The 25,642-nt window shown below is 42.5% G+C and overlaps 1 protein-coding gene across 1 annotated transcript in view; it reads right to left on the bottom strand.

Annotated features, from left to right (window-relative positions):
- Nucleotides 1–25,642, bottom strand: part of AXDND1 (axonemal dynein light chain domain containing 1) — a 185,197-nt gene that overhangs the window by 1,789 nt on the left and 157,766 nt on the right. Inside the window, exons 26-27 of the mRNA XM_026447899.1 lie at nt 20,600–20,682; nt 19,540–19,754 (exon numbers count right to left, since the gene is read on the bottom strand). Of these exons, the coding sequence (XP_026303684.1) occupies nt 19,540–19,754; nt 20,600–20,682 (298 nt within the window). The remainder of the gene's footprint in view (nt 1–19,539; nt 19,755–20,599; nt 20,683–25,642) is intronic.

Here is a 25,642-nt window from a genome sequence, read left to right as displayed (position 1 = left end):
TGACCTCAGAAGTCTAGGGATAGCACACTCATAATTTGCTACTCATCATGAGACAGCAGTAGAGAGGCTTGCAAATCTCTGTGAAAGCTCTGGCCCCTAAATCACGGCTGCACACCTACATGCCTGCATTCTTCTTTTTCAGTAAAGATGTGAGGTTGCCAGCTGGGCTTCAGCACTCGCTGGCTGTGGAGGCCGAAGCGCAAAGACAGGCCAAAGTGCGGGTGAGCACTCCATCCTCCCACCCAGACTGCTCTTTGAGGAAGGCCTGCTGGTGGAGAACATTTCCCCTTTGCTTCCTTACTGTCCATTCATTCGGCACTGGGCAGAAGCGGTCTTGGGCCCTTACAACTCTGTTACAATTGCTTGCTCTCTTAAAGTGTGTTAATAGTCCCCTGACTGACTAATGCAACTCCTCTCCCTCTCTGAAGCTACTGATAATAGTGACCACCCACTGCTTGAGTCTCACCTTCCCTCTCTCTCCTTAAAGGTATCTCCTCCACACACATCAATCCCTCTTCTTTAGTGCTGGCGTCTTTTCCTGGGTAATCATAGTCACCCTAACTTCTAGATATTCCCTAGAAATGTATCCCAAGCTTGGCACAAGTTTTGGAGGGACAACCACAATCGGGGTCCAGTTCTCTCAATGCCAGAGCCAAGAGAAGGCTGTGCTACTCAACTCCACTCAGACATGGCAGCAAGAAGCAAAGATGCGGCAGCTAGCAGCTTCTAGTGACTGAGGTGTGGGTGAGGGGGCCTTGGGAAGAGGAAAATAAATAATGAAGGGAGGCGGATTTCTCTGGAAGAACAGAGCAGGTGAAGATAAAAACCGGTACCAGTAAGAGGATCATTGCCTGTGGACCACTGAGGGGAGGTGAGGATGAGGAAGGGGAGGAGGATAGTCCCCAGGGCAGTTGCTTCTAGATCTCTGAGTGAAGTCCTCTTCACCCACTTTCAGGTGGCATTTGGATAGTGAGCTCAGCACCTTCTCTTCAGAAATGCTTACCCATTCACTTTGCCTGAGTTGGGGGTCACCCTTTCACAACGTCATGCCGTTGCATAGAATGCTGGCTAATCTTTTCTCTATGTTGGCAAAATCCTAATCTTTCAAGGCTTACCGGATGCTAATAACACCCCTAATACTTCATTTATACTTGTCATGGCTCCTAACAAATTCCACCTTAAATTGTGATTAATAGTGTGATCTGTCTCCCCAGCTCAAGACCCTTCAGAAAGAAGAATAAACCTGTTCTATGCTTAACAATGCTTCCCACATAGTAGATGCTCAGTGCTAGTCTGCTGAGTCACACTGCACAGTGGTGAAGCCTTCAGGGAACGAAGAACAATCACTTTGCTTTTCATCACATCTGTTTTCTAGATGATCGCTGCAGAAGGGGAAAAGGCTGCTTCTGAGTCCCTGAGGATGGCAGCTGAGATTCTGTCAGGCACCCCTGCTGCTGTTCAGCTTCGATACCTCCACACCCTTCAGTCTCTGTCCACAGAGAAGCCTTCCACTGTGGTTTTACCTTTGCCATTTGACCTCCTGAATTGCCTCTCTTCTCCCAGCAACAGAACTCAGGGAAGCCTCCCCTTCCCAAGTCCTTCCAAACCTGTGGAGCCACTAAATCCTAAAAAGAAAGACTCTCCCATGTTATAGGAAAGATGGGGTGTGATGTGACTGTACAGGGGCCTGCCATAGAAAAGCCACATCCCTGAGGGAGGCACTCTGTCCTCATTCCCTGCCCTTCCTTCGGTTGCCATATGGAATGGCCGTGGAATACACGAAGTCACAATGCACTATCCATGAGAAGACGGTGAAACGATGTAATGACAGAGAAGGCAGATAACACGTTTCCATGACTCATCTAGTCAGAGCAATTAAGGGAAACAGCTTTGGTCAAAACTCTTTGGAAAGAATTTTGAGCCTAGATGTGGTTAAATTTTGACTTCTGGGAACTTGGTTCAGATGCCCTTTTCACTGTATGTCCTCTGGCCCCTTTGGCAAGGTTGTCACAGCTCCCACAGCCCTTCCTACAAGCACCTATCATTGGGCTTGTCACACTCTATTGCTCTTCTGCCCTAAGGATGCAGTCTGCTCTTCAACGATGCTACCAGTTCTTCAAAGGCACGCCTTAGTTTTCCTCAACCACACTCAATCTTTTTGCTCCACCCTGAATTCCTCACACCTAACCCTGATAGTTACCTAAAGTGACACTTCAATGTTTCAGAGTGAATGCAAAAAAGAGAGATGGACTTGGAGTCAGATATAAAATTTATGCCCAATTAAAGCATTTAAAATGAATTATTTTTGTGGAGACTCCTTTTTTAAATAAAGAAATAAAGGACAAAAACATCTGACACATGTGGCTTAAAATCTGAGGGAGAATCACTATAAATAGTGGGCCCGAGAGTAATCTATTTTCAGTATAGAACTTACCAGCTTGTTTATTTCTTCAAACAGTAATAATATTAGGTAACCTATACATGCCCTGACATATTGTTTTCTTATACAGATATTTCTTAATATAGATACATTTCTCTAAGTCTTATTTTCCATTAATTTGCCTTATACAATTAGAAATGCATATCTGCGGGAAAAAAAATAAGCCAAGTAAATAAGAAAGCATATCTATACGTACAGCAAATTCTCTATAAACTTAAAAAAGTCACCAACATTATAAAACATTACTAACATTACTAAAATAATATTAGGAAAATGCTACTTATAATGGGCATTTTCACGTTGCTGGCACAGAGAGAGGGTAACTCTCCCAAGTGCCACAGTATTTGGTTCTCTCTTCCTCAAGCTGCCTCTTTATTCTTCATGTTATCTGATGTTATTATTATTTTGTATTGGAGATGTGTTCCTGCTATTCTCAGTGGGAACTGAAAATATTTTGCATGAAATACCCATAAAGAGATTTGTTTATGCATGTTAGCCCATAAAACCCTGCAGAACATTATATCCATGAAAAAATGAATCTAAGCTCCTAACAGCGGGCCTAGAAACTTCTGCAGCATTTTGTCTGTTGAAGACAGACTGCTTTCCACTATGCTTAAGTCACAGAAACAAGGCCCAAGTTAAGGATGCTCTGCCTATCCTAACGTCTCTCAGTCACCTCAACATTCCTTCTTTCTCTGCCATCTCTCTCTCCCTCTTCCCCTCCCTCAAAAAAAATTAAAAATAAATACATAAATAAATAAATCCCTAGCACTCTCTTGTGACATGTTGCCAATCTCAGAGGCATCCCCGTCTACGTCTCTAGGCCACCTCCTTACTTCTATCCACAGGTGGGAAAACCCACACATTCTAAGCTGGTTCTAAGACATTCCTACAGCCCACATGTGTTATGTCCTGGGGCTTTAGCCAAGCCATGCATCTTCCCAAGTTTACACAGGATTCTCAGATAATTTCAAAACCTACATTTTTATATAACCATGCCAAATTCACTCACTGATACAACAATCAGTTTATAAGATGACTATGTATTGAGAAGTAACTTCCAATTTTGTTCTGTTTCAAAAGGCTATTTAATCCAATTCTAAAAATATTTCCATATCTTATTAAAAGTCTCCCCAGTCCCTGTTCCTAAGGACCTTACTTGGTTGTGGGGGCATGAGAGTGCTGACAGCCATAGATGGAGCAGTCTTTCATTGAGGAGGCAATGGGAGATTCTGAAGCCAAAGGAACAGGCAAAGCTCTACGCTATGCAGGGGTGCCGAAATACAAATGTGGAATCCAAAAGGCTCTCATATCCAAATAAGTCAAAGACAGGTAACAAAATCTACCAGACCCAGGAGTATGGTGTCAGAAAGAAGAAAGCAAACACTGATGAAGCAGCAACAGGACATGGGCTGGGGAACTCCTAGGTGATTTCCTAGAATGTCTCATCATCTAGGATGTGGAGCTTGCTTTCATGGACCAGCCAGGGCATGATCATAGATGGCTTAGCCCATTTGAAGGGGCAATGGGATTCAGAGCGTTCCTGAAGTGGAAACGTTTCTATTACCACTGTGTTGGCTCATACCCATTCCAGGGTATTGGTTATTGGAATGAAGATGGCACCAGGGGTTGTTGGTCACTTTTCACACCATATATGACGGCTCCTGATCTCAGGATAGCAAATTTTGGCATGTGTAGTGAAGAAGGAGGTAGGGTCATGCTGGGTCAGGCATAACAGAAGCCAAAAGCAGAACAATCAGAAGTGAACACCAGGGTCAAAATGGCTTTTATGACTCTTCATACGTCCTTATAACACTGGTTGTTTGTCAAAGGCAGATTTTGCTTACATTTCTGGGGGGCGCCTATGGTATTTCCCATCGTTTGGTTTCCTCTAATGTCCGGCACGGATCAATATTTAAATTTCTCATTGGCATGCCAGAGGGCTTTCAGGTCTGCTTGAGTGGCATGTGTTATCTTTCAAATTAACCAACTGTTGCAGTTGGTGGGCTTGATGAGAAGGAAATAATGGGGATAAGTTGCTACAAAACTGTGTTTGGGTGAAAGAGTATGGTGGATAGTCAAAGGCAAAATTCTTCAGACACTGGCTAGCTGAGCTGGCCCAAGTGCTGCACTCCAGCTGGTTACCAATTGTGAAATGATGGCTGGAGGACAAGCTGGAGACTACAATTGAAAACCATGATATGTTCTGGGAATAGTTTTTTTTTTTTTTCCCCTGATAATTTACTTTAATATTAATAGAGTGGCAATAAGCTGATAAACAGGGATAAGATGTTCCAGTTTGGCACTGGAGTCTGCCGTGACCACAATGACATGCCCCTAAGAGTGGGAGAAGTCTATGGCACAATCTATGACGATGGTGTTCCAGGGCATTTGGAGCTGACAGTGATGTGGCATTGGTGTATTCAGACCTGAATTTATTATGCAAGCAGCTAGCTTAAGGACTGGTATACTGCCGATTGGTGCGCTCAAAATCATCAGAAATGTGCCCTATGGAGGCTTTGAAGGCCTTCCTTAGAATTTCAAGGGCCACCATGGCTCACCAGTAGCATTAGGGTGCAACGCAGGCTCTGCAGTTTGGACTTTCCTATCTAGAAGGCTCAGCAGGTCATTCTGCCAATACCCCTGCATTCCACATCCTTGGGGACCATGTCTGAATGGCTCTGAGTAAGTATGTATCTCCTTGATTGACTGTTCCTGGCCACTACAATGTTCTTCGGCAGAGAGTCTATTGGAATTATGAGGTTCCAATAATTCTGGCTTTTGCACAGTAGCTGAGCTGAGCATTAAGTAAAGGATATGGAAGCCAAATCCTTTAAAAGAGAGGTAATCAACACACTTCCAACGGCTTCTTCTGGGCTTGGAAAGACATTACAGCACGATAGCTGGGAGCTTGGGGTCTGCTCTCAGACATATTAGATTTGATTCAGGCTCTACCATTTACTAACTGTTTAACCTTGGACATATTACTAATCCTGTGTATAAATGGGGATAAAAGCAGGATCCACCTCACAGAATTGTGATTAAATAAGATAATGCATATGATATGCTTAGCACAATGCTTGCACAAGGTCACAAGGTAAATGTTTAATAAATAATGGTGATGACTATTATTCTGGTTTTACCTCAGTAGCAATAAATGACAGCCATCAGGCTGCATCCAAACAAGAGCCTGCTGGCCCCTCCGCATGTTGCCTCCATGTGTCAAAGGCAGCCCTGATGGCCATCAGTGCCTGCTCCCAGGGTGGTCGTTCTCGGACAGAACCAGCTTTAGAACTTGCACATATGGCCTCCTGTCTTTGACTCCCACCATGATATAACAAGCATTTGTTTCAAAGTGCACAGCTGTTCGGGATCATAGTAGAGCAAAAACAGGACAGAAACGATTTTCCTCTTGGTGGGCAATAGTTACAGCCAAAACTCAGACAATCCCCCTTTCTTTCTTTCTTGCCTGGCTTTGACTGGATGGCCAGAGTGGAAAATGAGAGATGAATTACCAGTAGTACCATGTGAACTCCAGGATCTGTCAGACTTCTGGGTACAGGGTAGGGGTGGGGACATTTTGCCTTCTAAAAATCAGTTTACCTTGGCAAGACAGATCATGGAAACTCCTAATCTTCAGACTTTCAAAAGTGTTTCTCAAGCTGGCCTAGAGGAGGCCTAAAGGATAACTCCGCCAGGTCAGGTGCTGGTGGGACCCAAACCTTGCAAATACAAGAGATGCCCTCCAAACAGACACAAGCCACTGCAGTCTTGCAGGTGCCCTTTCACTGGACATTCTAGAAGCATTGTCCTGGCAGAATGGCACATTGCTGTATAATGAGACTGCTTAGGGAACTTCTGGAAGGCTGCCTTACATGTTCTTTGTTGCATCATTTTAGACAAGTTGCACTTCTCGAAAACCTGCACTCTGCATAGTTCATCTTTGAGGTCAGAGGGATTAGTGGACTTGCTTAGCAATCCTGAATGGGAGATTGCCTTGAGGCTGTGGCAGACCTGGCTAGAATGAGCTCTCTATTTTTCTGAGGCAGTGATGGAAGTCCTGATGAATCCTAGACACAGCTTCATATCAATATAGCTACAGAATGCCTCAGCCTCAGGCTCAGATAGCAAGCACTACAGTTTTGCAGGTATGCAGGGCCTATGCAGCAGGGCTACAGCAGTTTTATTCCTAATTTCAGAGAAACTCCTCTGCTTCCTGTGGGGAAATACTTGCTGGTAGATAGATACTTATTTGATTCCACAAATAGACAGACAGTGATCTAACGCTTTGGGGCCTGCAAAGAGAATTTCCAGCAGGCTTTAAAAGTGAAATGCAAGATATGTTTCCCAGGTAGTATCTGGGTCATTGACCTCCAGCTAGGAAAGGCCAAGGACAAGAAGAAAGTGCAGTCACTGAAGCTACAAGGTAGCAGACAAGTGACCTGACCATAGTCAAGTCAGTGAGACCAATTATGTGAGTGGGACCAGATCTCTCAGGGGAGAATCTCCTGGAGCCCACATGCACTGAGTTGGTGTGGGTATGTGGTGAAGAGCCAGGCCTGGTGGTTGAGGGGGCCTGTCCGCTAAGCTTTCTAAGATCCTTAAGCACACTATGGTATGCACCCCCAAAACAGTACCAACTTGGCACGACAGGACATGGAACATGTCGCCACTTAGATTGGGGGCTGGGACACAAAGGAGTGTGATGAGGCTAACCAGTTTCCTCTCTCTGAAGGGCCAGGGCAGCTTTCTAGAAAAATGGACAGCATGGCTCGGTCTGGACATCTAAGCACAAAATGGCTAGTCTCCCATACGCAAGCACAACAGCCTCACTCGGCAGCCTGACTGCCAGTGATGAGCAGCAAAAGTTCCTCCCTCCACTCTGCTTGGGAGACCACTTCAGGGACACCCTAGGAAGGTGTAGCAGGGTCTCAAGGACTATCTAAACCTTCCCACAAAGCAGTTACTTGGGAGAGTGGAACTGGCCAGGCTAACTTGCAGACAGCGGCAGTGCAGGTACCCTCCCTGGGGCATACTTTTTTTTTTTTTTTTTAACCACCAAACACTCATTATGCCTTCCTAACCCCACCCTGATTTCCTTTCCCTATAGTGTGTCCCATCTTAGTGGAACAGCACCACAAGGTGTCCTTCGTTCGCTTTAAGGAAGCCAGAGAGATCATCTCTGAAGTCTTCTCACCATCCCTGGTTCATCCATGGGGAGGTTTGTGACCACAGGGTAGCCTTTCTCTGTCTTGGGACTGAGACTTTGGCAGAATAATGTAAGGATGAAGTAAATGATTGGTGTTTTGGTGGTAGTACTGGAGCAAGATGGTGAAGGAGCTATTTTGTCTGACCTAAAACTAGCTGGTTCCTGTCTGTTCCTAGCCTAGCTCTTCAAAACTTCCCTTCAAATCCTTGAAGCCCCCCAGCATCCTTTCAATACATTATCCTTTTTCATGGGCTTGTAAGAGTAGGTGGCTTGTAACAAAACCACCTCAGCTAATGTAGGTCCATTATGCCAATCACCTCATTCTAATTGTAGTGGCAGCAGATATAACTCTGGAATTTAGAGACTAAGCCTTCTAGCAATGGAGCTGACATGGTATTTGGCACATTCTAAGGGACAAGGCTCATGTTCAGGGATGGGGCCTACTGATTTATATGGAAATGACAACTCATGCCTGCAAAGTGGAAAATTAATGAAAATTATTCTGCAACCCCACAAAAAGTCCCCAAATTTTCTAGAGCTATCCAGGAAGTTCTCTGGGAAGGAGCAAAGATAAGGCTGGCTCTGCTTCGTCAGGCAGCAGCCATAATCACGAGCCAACAGCTTCAGCTCGTCTGTCATTTGGGCCAGGAGCACTGCCAAGTTTCTGAAGAATTTCATGTTTTCTTTTCCCAGAGGTAAAGATTGGAACTGACCAGACTCCATCTAGTAGTCTTAGGTATATACTAAGGAATGTTGAAACCCATTCCTCACACAGTTTAATGATGGCCAATGGCAGGCCTGGCCAGGGTTGGCTTAAATAAAGATGGGGACTCTAGAGTCAGGGGATTTCTGAGGCTGGAAGAACAGGTAAAGGTCTAAAATTCTAGGAGCAAAACCCAAAGAAACACCAAATATGTGGAGTCAACACAGGTGTAGAAATCTTGGCACAGGTGTTCAGAAATAAGAGCAAAGGCCAATGAGCCAGGAGCAGTGAAGCAACAGGGAACCCTTGCTGAGTGACTGCCCGGAACATCCAGTTGTCACTTGCAACTGATTTTTGCAGGTTAGTCCATCTCTTGTGCCTAGATGGATTCAGGCTCATGAACAGAGCAGACAAATGAGACAGTAAAAGCAAGAAATGGAGACTCTGGGTGAATCTTTGGCAACACAGGCCCCTATGAAGGAAACCTTCTGAGCAATGGCCTGATGGCCCTCCGCTGTTGTGAAACAGTCTAGACATGAGTCCAGTGAGCTGGGGGCTCTGACACCAATCAGTTCTGTGACCGTGTCTTATACTCACTGGGCCTCAGTTTTATCTTCTGAGAAATGGGAATAACAATATCTCCTCCACTTACTTTGTAGGGTTATTGCAAAGATCAGATTAATCATAAAAATGCCAGAAATCATAAGAAATCTAAAAATGCTACAGAAAACTAAGAGCATCGTCAAGATTTTCTCTTTTCTTTTCTTTCTTTTTTGAGATGGAGTCTGCTCTGTTGCCCAGGTTGGAGTACAGTGCGCAATCTCAGCTCACTGCAACTTCCACCTCCTGGGTTCAAGCGTTTCTTGTGCCTCAGCCTCCTGAGTAAGCTGGGACTACAGGTGCGCACCACCATGCCTGGCTAATTCCCGTGTTTTAGTAGAGATGGGGTTTTGCCATGTTGGCAAGGCTGGTCTCGAACTCTTGACCTCAAGTGATCCTCCCACCTTGGCCTCCCAAAGTGCTGGGATTACAGGTGTGAGCCATCGTGCCCAGCCTAGATCTTCTCTTTTAGATTGAAAACTAATGCTTTTTATTTGCCAGTCTTGTCCGCAGAGTTCAAAGTCTTCAAAAAGCATTATTTTCTTGAGATAAACTGACATTTCACAGACCTCTGTTAGGAAATCAGTTGAAGAGGCTAGCAAATTTTGCACAAGCTATTTTCAATGTGGGAAGTGAGCTAATGCGTCTGACTCCCTCCAGCCATTGCTGCGACTTTTAAAGAGAAAGTGCTCTTGGGTTGCATGTTATGGCTTTTCTAGCAGCTATTACAAAGGGAGTCCCTGCAACTGAGCCACATCAGCTCTATAACACAGTGATATCTGGGCTGCGTTCAGTGGATAGAGCCACTGTGAACCCCAGAGCTCTGGGGACATTACTTGGGTTTTGTTTTGTCATTGGATTTAGTTCGGTTTCTGGATTTAATGTTGAGAGCACCCTCTTTGTGTGGTACCTCTAAAAAGACAAAAACAATTAGAATATCGTAGTAATAATATCTTATATTTACTAAGGGTTTTTAATTTTACAAAGCAGTTTTTCTGCCTGAGTAACCCTCAAGCTACAAATAAGCTATGTGCCACAAATTTGACTCTAAATTGGTTATTGGCATTCAGAATGCATTTCCCAAGTTCAAGTGTGGTCAGTTAACTGTTTGAGTTCTGGGTCCTGGGGCAGGAGAGAATGTGGTCAAGGAGTGAAGAAGAGAAAGAAGAAGAACATCTCCTCCTTCCCTTTGGCAAAAATCAAAGCTTGGAAAAAAAAAAAAAAAAAAAAAAATCAAATGGAAACAGTCTTCAGAATCCTCCCTTAACCATTCCTGAGCCCTTCTGTTGTCTCCCCAACCCTTTCTCTCCAGGCTCCTGTGCACAGACCTTACACAAGCTCCATCCCTAGGATGGTGCAGAAGGCCTCTGGTCATCAAGCCTGCTCTCCCCAACATGCACGTGAAAAGCAGCCCGGTGACACTCTGCTTCCCAATTTGAATCCTTCAGACTGGCTGCTGCCATCTCCGTCCTACCTGTGGTTGCCTTTGTATTATTATTTGCACTTTGTATTACTGTTAGTGTAACTTCCCCACACCCAACTGTAGACCCCATTGAGATCAAGGACTAAGCCATATTCATCTTTGCAAATTTCCCTCTTGATTCCTTTTTTCAGTCACAGCTCAGAGCACAGTGATTTGCTAATTATTAAAAATACTGACATAAAAATAAAAATAAATATATCCCCTACTCTGTCCAGGTCTTCTCTTTTCTCAGCATGCACAAGGCTCCTGCTGTTACCACAATATAATTTTCTTACCACAATATAATTTTCTATTCCTTCACTGCACAACCCTCAGGAAAAAAAATGATTTTATTGCACTAACATATACAAATATAGCAGTGCCAGATTGCTCCAGAGATATCTGCATTTTTTACAAGGGGCTACCTGCTAACTCTAAGGTTGGATTTAACCTATGGATTTTCTGGTCCCTCGCAGGGCACAGGAACTGCCGTGAGTAGGAGGCAGCTCTCCTCAGGCTTTGCAAGGCATCTCATCCTCCACTTCAGAGCCCCCTGGCAATGATTTTGCTGGTGGTTTCTGGAAGGAGGGAGAAGGGTGGCTGGGCGTCTGTGTAGATTACTGTTTGCAGGCTGGGAACTAACTTTATGTAGCTATCCTGTACCTAAAATAATGAAAACTTCTCAGTTCTGGATTTAACAGAATCCTCAAGACCTTCATGGGAATGGACAAAAGTAAAGTCACACATTCCATATTGAGATAACCTCTCCAGTTTAACAAGTAGGGCTTTTGGACGGTTTGCCTATTGATCTTCCTAAATCTAGAAAAGGTCTAGTTTTCAAATTATCAGGATAAAACTACATTCAGAATATAAGAAGATGAAATTTTAAAATTCATGAAAACTCTCACATATACTCAAATGTAAAACTAAAGGATTGATCGTCAGACTTGTAATAAATAACATTTTCACCAGTTCAGAGTTGAAAGGAGTAGAAAAAATGAATTCGCACTCTCTAGGGTTAACGTCCCTGTGCCTAGGGCCGGGGCTGCGAGCAGCTGGCTAACTTCACTGCTTTTGCTGAGGGGTAGGTGGAGATAGGGGTGACAGAGAAAAACGGAAAGCAGATGTCTTTCTAGTACTATCCTTTGTACCAGGAACTGTCCTGGGAACAGAGCACAGGTTGGAGATGAAAGCAAAAATTAAAAAATAGCCTCTAATATTAGAAATATTGAGAACTGCTTGTGGGCAGATTGCAGCACTAATTAGAAATAAGAAAATGAAAAATTATATTCCTCTCCCTATAACATAAAGTAGCATTAAAAATCATATGAAGTCAAACACGTGCCAAAAATAAAGATAAAACTTCCTACAAACCTCTATCACCCAGAGACAATGTCCGTCAATATTTGGGCATATTTCTTTCTGGTCTTTTTTTTTTTGCCTTTAAAAAAATGATGTCATATGCTGTTTCTTGAATTTGATATTTAACATAAAATAAACATAACATCAAAATGATATCATATCCTGGCCGGGTGCGGTGGCTCACGCCTGTAATCCCAGCACTTTGGGAGGCTGAAGCGGGCGGATCACCTGAGGTCAGGAGTTTGAGACTAGCCTGGCCAACATGATGAAACCCCGTCTCTACTAGAAGTACAAAAATTAGCCGGGCATGGTGGTGCGTGCCTGTAATCCCAGTTACTCAGGAGGCTGAGGCAGAATTGCTTGAACCCAGGAGGCAGAGGTTGCAGTGAGCCGAGATCGTGCCATTGCACTCCAGCCTGGGCAACAAGAGTGAGACTCTGTCTCAAAAAAAAAAAAAATGTCATATCCTGTTTCTTGCATTTGACAGTTAACATAAAAATTTCCCATGTCACTAAAAACTCCTTTAAATGCTATTTTAATAGTTGTGTAATATTTATGTATATTGATACAGCATGATTTATTTAATCTTTCATGATTGAACAACAGGTTGTTTCTATTTTTTCTATTATACACAATGATACACTGAACATCTTTGTGTATTAATCTTGTGTATTTAGGATTATTAAGATTCTCAAGTGTGAAATTATTATGCATATATTATCATGCATCTGTTATAAATATATGCATGTTTTAAAGGGATATCCACACATACTATTGAATTATTTTCTAAAATGGTCGTATGTGTTTGTCTACCCACAAGTATCATCTGTATAGCTATTATATGTTGCCACTTCTAATCAGCATTGTTTTCTTTTATTTAAAAAAAAAAATTGGATTTTCTGGCAAGATGGCCGAATAGGAACAGTTCTGGTCTGCAGCTCCCAGCGAGATCGACGCAGCAGACAGGTGATTTCTGCATTTCCAACTGAGGTACCTGGTTCATCTCATTGGGATTGGCTGGACAGTGGGTGCAGCCCATGGAGGGCGAGCTGAAGCAGGGCAGGACATCACCTCACCCACGAAGTGCAAGGGGTCAGGGGATTTCCCTTTCCTAGCCAAGGGAAGCCATGAGAGACTGTACCAGGCGCAACAGTACACTCTTGCCAAAATACTATGTTTTTCCCATGGTCTTCACAAGCCGCAGACCAGAAGATTCCCTCCGGTGCCTCGCTTGGCGGGTCCCCCACCCACAGAGCCCAGCAAGCTAAGATCCACTGGCTTGAAATTCTTGCTGCTAGGGCAGCAGTCTGAGATAGACCTTGGATGCTGGAGCTTGGCAGGAGGAGGGGCGTCTGCCATTGATGAGGCTTGAGTAGGTGGTTTTATGCTCACAAACCCACTAGCAAGCTCAAACCAGGTGGAGCCCACCGCAGCTCAGTGAGGCCAACTGCCTCTCCAGATTCTACCTCTCTAGGCAGGGCATATCTGAAGAAAAGGCAACAGCCCCAGTCAGGGACTTATAGAAAAAACTGTCATCTCCCTGGGACAGAGCACATGGGGGAAGGGCAGGTGTGGGCACAGCTTTAGCAGACTTAAATGTCCTTGCCTGACAGCTCTAAAGAGAGCAGCAGTTCTCCCAGCATGGTGATTTAGCTCTGATAAAAGACAGACTGCCTCCTCAAGTGGATCCCTGACTGCCATGTAGCCTGACTGGGAGACACCTCCCAGTTGGGGCCGACAGACACCTCATACAAGAGAGCACTGGCTGGCATCTGGCAGGTGCCCCTCTGGGACGAAGCTTCCAGAGGAAGGATCAGGCAGTAATATTTGCTACTCTGCAGCCTCCCCTGATGATACCCAGGCAAACAGAGCCTGGAGTGGACCTCCAGCAAACTCCAACAGACCTGCAGCTGAGGGACCTGTTAGAAGGAAAACTAACAAACAGAAAGGCATAGCATCAACATCAAAAAAAAAAAGGACATCCACACCAAAACCCCATACATAGGTCACCAACATCAAAGACAAAATGTAGATAAAACCACAAAGATGGGGAGAAACCAGTGCAGAAAGGCTGAAAATTCCGAAAACCAGAATGCCTCTTCTCCTCCAAAGGATCACAACTTCTCACCAGCAAGGGAACAAAAATGGATGGAGAATGAGTTTGATGAGTTGACAGAAGTAGACTTCAGAAGGTGGGTAATAACAAACATCTCCCAGCTAAAGGAGCATATTCTAACCCATCACAAGGAAGCTAAAAACCTTGAAAAAAGGTTAGATGAATAGCCAACTAGAACAACCAGTGTAGAGAAGAATATAAACGATCTGATGCAGCTGAAAAACACAGCATGAGAACTTCATGAAGCATACATAAGCTTCAATAGCCAATTAGATCAAGCAGAAGAAAGGATATCAGTGATTGAAGAACAAATTAATGAAATACAATGAGAAGAAAAGATTAGAGAAAAAACAGTGAAAAGAAATGAACAAAGCCTCCAAGAAATATGGGACTATGTGAAAAGACCAAATCTATGTTTGATTGGTGTACCTGAAAGTAACAGGGAGAATGGAACCAAGTTGGAAAACGCTCTTGACGATATTATCCAGGAGAACTTCCCCAGCCTAGCAAGGCGGGCCAACATTCAAATTCACAAAATACAGAGAACACCACAAAGATAGTCCTTGAGAAGAACAAGTCTAAGACACATAATTTTCAGACTCACCAAGGTTGAAATGAAGGAAAAATATTAAGGGCAGCCAGAGAGAAAGGTTGGGTTACCCACAAGGGGAAGCCCATCAGACTAACAGCAGATCTCTTGGCAGAAACCTTCCAAGCCAGAAGAGAGTAGGGGCCAATATTCAACATTCTTAAAGAAAAGAATTTTCAACCCAGAATTTCATATCAAGCCAAACTAAGCTTCATAAGTGAAGAATAAATAAAATCCTTTAGAGACAAGCAAATGATGAGAGATTTTGTTACCACCAGGTCTGCCTCACAAGAGCTCCTGAAGGAAGCACTAAACATGGAAAGAAACAACCAGTACCAGTCACTGCAAAAACATGCCAAATTGTAAAGACCATCGATGCCATGAAGAAACTGCATCAACTAACAGTCAAAATAACCAGCTAGCCTCATAATGACAGGATCAAATTACATATAACAATATTAACCTTAAATGTAAATGGGCTAAATGCCCCCAATTAAAAGACACAGACTGGCAAATTGGATAAAGAGTCAAGACCCATCAGTGTGCTGTATTCAGGAGACCCATCTCATGTGCAAGCACACACACAGGATCAAAATAAAGGGATGAAGGAAGAGCTACCAAGCAAATGGAAAGCCAGAAGAAAAGCAGGGTTTGCAATCCTAGTCTCTGATAAAACAGACTTTAAACCAACAAAGATCAGAAGAGACAAAGAAGGCCATTATATAATGGTAAAGGGATCAATGCAACAACACGAACTAACTATCCTAAATATATATGCATCCAATACAGGTGCACCCAGATTCAGAAAGCAAGGGTTTAGAGACCTATGAAGAGACTTAGACTCCCATACAATAATAGTGTGAGACTTTAACATCCCACTGTCAATATTAGACAGATCAATGAAACAGTAAATTAACAAGGGTATCCAGGACTTGAACTCAGCTCTGGACCAAGTAGACCTAATAGACATCTACAGAATTCTCCACCCCAAATCAACGGAATATGCATTCTTCTCAGCACCACATGATACTTATTCTAAAATTGACCACATAATTAGAAGTAAAACACTCCTCAGCAAATGTAAAAGAGCACAAATCACAACAAACTGTCTCTCAGACCACAGTGCAATCAAACTAGAACTCAGGATTAAGAAACTCACTCAAAACCACACAACTACATGGAAACTGAAAAACCTGCTCCTGAATGACTACTGGGTAAATAACAAAATGAAGGCAGAAATAAAGATGTTCTTTGAAGCCAATTAGAATGAAAACGCAATGTACCAGAATCTCCGGGACACATTTAAAGCAGTGTGTAGAGGGAAATTTATAGCACTAAATGCCCACAAGAGAAAGCAGGAAAGATCTAAAATTGACAACCTAACATCACAATTAAAAGAGCCAGAGAAGCAAGAGCAAGCACATTCAAAAGCTAGCAGAAGGCAAGAAATAACTAAGATCAGAGCAGAACTGAAGGAGATAGAGACATAAAAAACTCTTCAAAAAAATCAATGAATCCAGGAGCTGGTTTTTTGAAAAGATTAACAAAATAGATAGACTGCTAGCAAGACTAATAAAGAAGAAAAGAGAGAAGAATCAAATAGATGCAATAAGAAATGATAAAGGGTATATCACTGCCGATCCCACAGAAATACAAACTACTATCAGAGAATACTATAAACACCTCTACGCAAATAAACTAGAAAATCTAGAGACATGGATAAATTCCTGGACACATACACCCTCCCAAAACTAAACCAGGAAGAAGTCAAATTTCTGAATAGACCAATAACAGGTTGTGAAATTGAGCCAATAATTAATAGCCTACCAACCAAAAAAAGTCCAGGACCAGATGGATTCACAGCCAAATTCTACCAGAGGTACAAAGAGGAGCAGGTACCATTCCTTCTAAAACTATTCTGATTAATAGAAAAAGAAGGAATCCTCCCTAACTTATTTTATGAGGCCAGCATCATCATGTTACCAAAACCTGGCAGAGGCACAACAAAGAAAGAGAATTTTTGGCCGGGCGCGGTGGTTCAAGCTTGTAATCCCAGCACTTTGGGAGGCCGAGATGGGCGGATCACGAGATCAGGAGATCGAGACCATCCTGGCTAACACGGTGAAACCCCGTCTCTACTAAAAAATATAAAAAACTAGCCAGGTGAGGTGGCAGGCGCCTGTGTTCCCAGCTGCTCAGGAGGCTGAGGCAGGAGAATGGCATAAACCCGGGAGGCGGAGCTTGCAGTGAGCTGAGATCCAGCCACTACACTCCAGCCTGGGTGACAGAGCGGGACTCTGTCTCAAAAAAAAAAAAAAAAAAAAAAAAAAAAAGGAAGAAAGAGAATTTTAGGCCAATATCCCTGATGAACATCGATGTGAAAATCCTCAATAAAATACTGGCATACCAAATCCAGCAGCACATCAGAAAGCTTATCCACCACGATCAAGTCGGCTAAATCCCTGGGATGCAAGGCTGGCTCAACATATGCAAATAAATAAATGTAATCCATCACATAAACAGAACCAGTGACAAAAACCACATGATTTCTCAATAGATGCAGAAAAGGCCTTCAACAAAACTCAACAGCACTTCAAGCTAAAAACTCTCAATAAACTAAGTAGTGATGGAACATATCTCAAGATAATAAGAGCTATTTATGGCAAACCCACAGCCAAAATCATACCGGATGGGCAAAATCTGGAAGCACTCCCTTTGAAAATCAGCACAAGACAAGGATGCCCTCTCTCACCATGCCTATTCAACATAGTATTGGAAGTTCTGGCCAGGGCAATCAGGCAAGAGAAAAAAATAAAGGGTATTCAGTTTGGAAAAGAGGAACTCAAATTGTCTCTGTTTGCAGATGACATGATTGTATATTTAGAAAACCCCATCGTCTGAGCCCAAAATTTCCTTAAGCTGATAAGCAGCTTCAGCAAAGTCTCAGGATCAAAATCAATGTGCAAAAATCACAAGCATTCCTATACACCAATAACAGAAAAACAGAAAGCCAAATCATGAGTGAACTCCCATTCACAACTGCTACAAAGATAATAAAATACCTAGGAATCCAACTTACAAGGGATGTGAAGGACCTCTTCAAGGAGAACTACAAACCACTGCTCAAGGGAATAAAAGAGGACACAAACAAATGGAAGAACATTCCATGCTCATGGATGGGAAGAATCAATATCATGAAAATGGCCATACTAGTAGCCCAGGGTAATTTGTAGATTCAATGCTATCCCCATCAAGTTGCCACTGACTTTCTTCATAGAATTGGAAAAAACTATTTTAAATTTCATGTGGAACCAAACAAGAGCCTGCATAGCCAAGACAAGCCTAAGCAAAAAGAACAAAGCTGGAGACATCATGCTACCTGACTTCAAACTATACTACAAGGCTACAGTAACTAAAACAGCATGGTACTGGTACCAAAACAGATATATAGACCAATGGAACAGAACAGAGCCCTCAGAAATCACACCACACATCTACCACCATCTAATCTTTGACAAACCTGACAAAAACAAGAAATGGGGAAAGGATTCCCTATTTAATAAATGGTGTTGGGAAAACTAGCTAGCCATATGCAGAAAGCTAAAACTGAAACCCTTCCTTACACCTTATACAAAAATTAACTCAAGATGGATTAAAGACTTAAATATAAGACCTAAAACCATAAAAACCCTAGAAGAAAACCTAGGCAATACCATTCAGGACATAGGCATGGGCAAAGACTTCATGACTAAAACACCAAAAGCAACCGTAACAAAAGCCAAAATAGACAAATGGGATCTAATTAAACTAAACAGCTTCTGCACAGGAAAAGAAACTATCTGCAGAGTGAACAGCCAACCTACAGATTGGGAGAAAATTTTTGCAATCTATCCATCTGACAAAGGGCTAATATCCAGAATCTACAAAGAACTTAAACAAATTGACAAGAAAAAAACAAACAACCCCATCAAAAAGTGGGGAAGGGATATGAACAGACATTTCTCAAAACAAGACATTTATGCAGCCAACAGACATATGAAAAATGCTCATCACTGGTCATCAGAGAAATGCAAATCAAAACCACAGTGAGATACCATCTCACGCCAGTTAGAATGGTAATCATTAGAGTCAGGAAACAACAGATGCTGGAGAGGATGTGGAGAAATAGGAACACTTTTACACTGTTGGCAGGAGTGCAAATTTGCTCAACTATTGTGGAAGACAGTGTGGCAATTCCTCAAGGATCTAGAACTAGAAATACCATTTGACCCAGCAATTGTATTACTGGGTACATACCCAAAGGATTATAAATCATGCTACTACAAAGACATCACACGTATGTTTATTGTGGCACTATTCACAATAGCAAAGACTTAGAACCAACTCAAATGTCCATCAATCATAGACTGGATAAAGAAAATGTGGCACATATACACCATGGAATACTATGCAGCCGTAGAAAAGGATGAGTTCATGTCCTTTGCAGGGACATGGATGAAGCTGGAAACTATCATTATCAGCAAACTATCACAAGGAAGAAAACCAAACACCAGATGTTCTCACTCATAGGTGGGAATTGAACAATGAGATTACTTAGATTACTTAGACACAGGGCGGGGAACATCACACACCAGGGCCTGTCAGGGTGTGAGGGGCTGGGGGAGGGATAGCATTAGGAGAAATACCTAATGTAAATGATGAGTTGATGGGTGCAGCAAACCAACATGGCACATGTATACCTATGTACCAAACCTGCACATTGTACACCTATACCTCAGAACTTAAAGTATAAAAAAAAAAAAACCTTCGCCAGTTTTGTAAATAAAAATTGTATCTGAGTTAGTTTATTCATTCGCAGTTGTTACTCATTTGGTTTTCCTTTTTGTGAGTTGTCTGAATAAGATGGTTATGTGATTAAAATTTGCACATTCCTATGAGAAGTATAAACTAGTAGATTAGCACCAAATATATTAATGTTCTTCTACAATATTTGTGGCCCAGTCAAATTTTCTTTCATAAATATAACCTAAATAAAGCAAAATATGAAGCAATACTTACCCTTCTTTGGAGATTTTGAGGAATCTTCTGCTGACCTAACTTCTTCTTCTTCTTTTACTTCTCTTTTGTCTTCATTTTCTTTCTCTCCTTTAGACTCCTTTCTTGATGTCATGACTAATTCCTCTAGATCTTTATTTTTTATAAGGGTATGATGAAGTTTCTCATATGTATCTTCAAACTTTTCCTCTGCCTGTCTGGCTCTCTTTTCAACCTCCCTGATACGGAAGAAACACAACCAAATAGAAAGGGTTGAAAAAGTATTTTTGACTTAGAAACTCATTTTCTAAAAAGGCAGTGAGATTAGATGAACGTGTCTGAAGGGTAGAAATAAGGGAAGCAACAGTATCAATGATTGATTGAGAAATGGGGGCCCAGAAGCGACTCTGAATGCTAATGTCAGAGTAGAAATCATGCTGCTATTTAAGAATATATTTATCATTTCTTAATAAAATCTGATTTGGGGTATCTGGAATTCTCCATCAATGGCCAGGGAACTCCCTTTCAAGAGTTAATTTTGGCTTCTCTTAATTGATGTGATCCAACAAACTAAATTCAACAGAGTCCCTTCTTTTCTGAAACCAAATTTTTGCAATCAAGGAAACCAGCATGAGATGTGCTTCTTAGCTACTACAGCACATTATATGTCTACATGGCTATGCTCTTCTCCTGGCATCCCCAGCCATTTTAACTATATCGCCCTTTCTACTCTTTGAGATATGTAACATTCTTTCCCAAGCACAATAGTTTCTCCTAGTTCCATCTATTTCCCTAAGTCATCTCTTAGAAACATATTGAATTGGATCACTCTAACACCCCCCTCCAACACACACAAATACTTTGACTTCCTCTATCTTTCCACTGTAGATAAGGATGGATAAGATGTTCCCACCAGGGCACTATAGTTTACTGCCTCTAGCAGAACATGTGGAGATACACATCCCCCTAGTGAGGATACAGAAAGCAGGAGAGCCAAAGGGAAGCCAAAAAGTATGAATTTCTCAGTCAAGCCTTCTGGCCAGCCCATTTTCATCCTCTTACCCTTGTGTTGACTCATACTTACAGTAACTTCTCCTGCATATGTTCAATTACAGCCATTGCTTCAAGATATTTTTGGGCCAATGTACCTTGCTTAGCTGATTCTCTCTGACAGAGGAAATATGAGATATGAATGAACTGACAGTCTCAACAACTAGTATTCTACTTTTTCAGGAGTTCTGGATCAAACCTTCCAGAATATTCTTTTTCTACTAACCATATCTATCTAATAGATGGTTAAGCACACCCTTAATACAAAAAAAAAAAAAAAAATAGGGATTGTCTGTGGCCAGATAGCATAGAAGCTTCCAAATTATTCATGCTACAGGTGAATAAGAATTTGATTTGAATTGTAAAGAAGCAGCAGGGGAAACAATAAAAACAAAAAGAAACAGAGAAATAAAAAAAGATTTAAAAAACAAGGAGAAGGGTCAACATGTTTCTTTGTAAGTCAAGTTAAAGATCAAGGAAACTAACTTGTATATCTGTCTTACTAATAATTTACTTCGCTAAGAATGTCACCTTGCAAAATCCAATTAAGTCTTTAAATTCCTTAGGGAACTTCATAAATATCAGCTGAAGATGTAAATCTTACCAGGCAAAGAAAATATGGAAAAAAGATAACCTCTTTAATTTATTTTGACTCTATATAAGAGGAAGGTGAGAGAGGAAATTTAGAGGACAAAAACTATATTTTTAATTGAATATTAACATTTTCCCAGAACAGTGTACTTTTAAAGTCTCATTCATCCATGTCTCCCAAGCAGAGTCAAGTACAAGGTAAAGTCTACATTATAGATGGAAGGGGAGAGAGAAGAGGGCGGACAGCCTGCCACAATCACAGCATGATCCAGTGGGCTAAAGCAAACCTGCATCTAAGCCTCTCATCCTCACTCACACATCCCATCATATCACTCTACCTTTTTCTAAAAGAGAAAAGAACTTGTGTTAGTCTCTTCACTGTTTATTTATTTATTTATTTATTTATTCTTTTTCTTTTTTAGAGATTGGATCTTGCTCTGTCACCCAGGTTACAGTGCAGTGGCATAATCATAGCTCACTGCATGCAGCCTTGACCTCCTAGGCTCAAGCAATCCTCCCACCTCAGCCTCCCAAGTGGCTGGGACTACAGGTGCATACCACCATACACAGCTAATTTTTCATTTTTTTGGTAGAGATTGGGTCTTGCTATGTTACCCAGGCTGGTCTTGAACTCCTGGCCTCAAGTGATCCTCCTGCTTCAGCCTCTCAAGTTCTGAGATTATAGGCACTGGCCACCACACTTGGCCAACTCCTTCAGTTTTGTGCTAGATATTAGACTCTTCTTTTCTCTGTCACATATTTTTCTCTTTCTGTTTTGCTGCTTCTTTTGGGTAACTTGTTTGGAAAGTACACACTATCATTTTTCACCCTGAACCAAATGTATGTGATGTGGCTGTGCCTGCATGGCACACGCTACTAACTTATTTGTTCTTCTAAAAGAAAGGGTTTCAGAGCAGAGGCTTCTAGAACTGGAATTCCACACATGGTTTACAGTCCTATGAAACAACTAAAACTATCGGTGGAATCCAAGATAAACCAGGATTGTCTACTACTACCTGTGTGCATTTGAGCCTTCTGACTCTCTCCTCATTCTGTCAATAGATATAAATTTAGTTACAATATGCTAGGAAAACATCCCTTTCTTTTGATACTGGCAAGTACAGATTAATGTTTTGTGGTCCATTTCAAGTCCTTCAATAGGAGAGTTTCCAACCGTGGTCTGAAATGACATTTTGGACATTCCCGTAGTCTGAAATGCTGGTTGTGGGGCTGCTAGCATCCTCTACGTGTGCCAGATGGCAATCCCCCATGCATCACCCATATACTGATGCAGGTGTCTCAAGGCTAATTACAGTTACTGCCACAGGCCTTCTTCTCAGGCTCCAAACCTTCCTCTGGCTTTTATGCTCTTTTACTCACTATATAACAGAGACAAGCATGGACCACGCAGCTCTTGGAATCAATTGCATCGGACCCTCCTTGCTTGTGCCTATGTGCTGTAGCTTCCAGTTAGTCTCCGTCTGACATCAATTCTGCCTTTAGATTTTTTAGCTTGGCCTTCCTGGGGTTTGACTCTACTAATGGGCTTTGGGTTGCATCTCTACGGCTTGGGAGTGCATCAGGGAATATCCCACTACAGATTCAGCTCCTTGGATTCAATTCTGGACTCCTAGTTGAACTGGGTGCTCCCTATCAGCTTTGGACATATTTTCTGGAACCACCAATCTCAATTGCCCTTCCCTGATGTTGTTATAAAATGGGTAAATCAATCACTGCTCTTAATACCTGTGCCTGGGATACAAGGCATTGTGGGAGGAAAACACAGACATCTAAGGGCCTCCTTCATCCAAAATGACAGAGTTAAAGGCAGAAAGTCTAATCTTGTGTTGAAAATACTGCTGGGGCTAGGCGCAGTGGCTCACACCTGTGACAGCACTTTGGGAGGCTGAGGCAGGTGGATCACCTGAGGTCAGGAATTTGAGACCAGCCTGACCAACATGTTGAAATCTCGTCTCTACTAAAAATACAAAATTAGCCAGGCATGGTGGCGCATGCCTGTAATCCCAGCTACTTGGGAGGCTGAGGCAGGAGAACTGCTTGAACTGGGGAGGTGGAGGTTGTAGTGAGCCGAGATTGCGCCATTGCAGTCCAGCCTGGGCAACAAGAGCGAAACTCTGTCTCAAAAAAAAAAAAGAAAGAAAAGAAAAGAAAGAAAGAGAGAGAGAAAGAGAAAAAGAAAGAAAGAAAAAGAAAATACTGTTGATTTTCAGCAATATTTTCTGGCCCCCACTCACCCTTCCAAAAGAGTTCATAGGTGATCCAGCAAAATCCCCTATCTTTCTCATATACTGTAACTCTTTACAGAGAGCCAGGACCCATAGCTTCAAGATGAGCGTGAGATTATTTCTAATGTATTGCTTGTTAGGGCAGGAGACTTATGGGCAACCCTATTCACACTGACAAGCACTTGTAGTTAGGGTCCACTGTAGCTCTCAGCATTTTTGGTAGACGCTTAGGAGAGTCTGCTGAATGTAGTCATCCCATATCTCCATCAGTCAGCTGAAATGTTACGGAATTCAAGCTGTTTGCCCTATAGGAACAATGTTGGAACGATTCGGATTAAAAGAAGGCCACAGAGTTGCTGTGTAATAAGTTTTCAGGGCTGATTATACTGGGCCACACCTAAAGGCAGAGTGCCCTTCCTCCAAGTAAGGCAGGGTCAAAGTTAATGCTGCTTAATGGGATCATTGAGTTCACCAGCAAAATCAAGCACACTGCCAAACTGGGTAGCTGTGCTTGTATATGGCCTGGCAGGTCTTTTTTTTTTTTTTTTTTTTTTTGTAAGTGGATGCCCACTTTGAGTATAATCCCCACAAAGTCCTATCTCCTGGATAACTAAGTAGTTTGAAACAATGGATTGTCCAGACCTCTGTTATGGTGCTAGGTTGCCAGGTAACCACATGAAGGGGGCCTGTTTGCTCAGGTCAAGAAAGTAACCTGCCCAACCTGATGATGACTTACCACCACTCTTCTTAAGATATCACTCATATCACAACTGCTAGAAAATCCCCTACTGTAATCATTTACAGGAGAGAAAACTAGGAGTAACCGGAATTCTCCATGCTCAGGTCCCTAGCTTTCTAGTTGTCTGGAGCGACTTCTCACTAGAAACCCAGGACTCAACTATCTCTTGGAGCTTTGCTGTTGTCCAGCTGAGCTCCCAGGGGCATGGTAAGTTATATCTGTAGACCACAAGGCTTCTGCTTCCCTAACTCTTCCTTTGCTTTTTCTTTCCTTCCCCAGTGTCAATCAAATGTACTGCCCGTATAAGCCAGGCAGGCTGCTTGGTTCCTTATTTTAAGATGGTCTAGAGGAAAAGGATAAAAGCCCCTCACTTGTCCGGGTGCAGTGGCTCACACCTGTAATCCCAGCACTTTGGGAGACCGAGGCAGGTGGATCACAAGGTCAGGAGTTCAAGACCAGCCTAGCCAATACAGTGAAATCCCGTCTCTACTAAAAATACAAAAATTAGCTGGGCGTGGTGATGCATGCCTGTAATCCCAGCTACTCTGGAGCCTGAGGCAGAAGAATCACTTGAACCCAGCAGGCGAAGGTTTCAGTGAGCAAGATCGCACCACTGCACTCCAGCCTGGGCAACAGAGCAAGACTCCATCAAGAAAAAAAAAAAAAAAAGCCCCTCACTCAAGCTCTAGCTCATTTAACTCTCAGCCAATCAGTAACAAAAGACCCAAGAAGATTAATTAACAAACTCCTACTTTAGAGGGCTAGGGACTTCCCTGGAGCCCTGCATGCACAGTTAGACTTCAATGCCAACCCATAGTTACCCCCTCCTCACTTTAATCTAAAAATCACACCCAGGGATGGAGATTTAAAACGCTAACGCTACATATGATGTATGAAGAAGCACAATGAACCACTGTGCAAGTGCCAGAAAAACCCCTCCTATACATGCCCTGATATAACCCTTCCCCATAGAAAAACCCTACAAAACTAAACCACACACTACCCTCGGGGAACAGCCCAATCCTTCTCCTCTCTTGTCACTGGCTCTCTTGTACAGAAGCTAAATAAACTTTCTCTTTGCTACTATACCTAGTAGTCTTTATCCTGGGAGACTGCAAGAAAAGAACCTATGGTGCCGGTAACACTGAGAGTCGTATTTTCAGACCAGGAAGACAGAGTACAGCTGCCCAATAGGTCTGGTGGCTTGGACTTGTATCCCTACTAAATGGTTATTCTTGTTCTTAGGACCAGAGGCGAGTGTCTGTTAAAATGGATAAAGGAAAAACAAAAAAAAAGAAAAAGAAAAGAAAACCTTACAGTGAAAGTTTGGAAACCTTAAACTTTCCACAGGGAGCCCCAGCCCCAGCAGCTTTGTGAATGGAAAGAACACGAAGCCTGCCCCACAGGTCCTGCAGTGCAGTCTAAATCAAGACACACCTTCCCCAGCTCCACCCCATGGGCCAAATCTCTAATATCCTAAGCTAGTTCAAAGAAACTTTAT

The sequence above is a fragment of the Piliocolobus tephrosceles genome, chromosome 1 (assembly GCF_002776525.5).
Source record: "Piliocolobus tephrosceles isolate RC106 chromosome 1, ASM277652v3, whole genome shotgun sequence".
In the NCBI taxonomy this organism is placed as follows: Eukaryota; Metazoa; Chordata; class Mammalia; order Primates; family Cercopithecidae; genus Piliocolobus; species Piliocolobus tephrosceles.
This window is presented reverse-complemented; position numbering and strand designations above follow the sequence as displayed.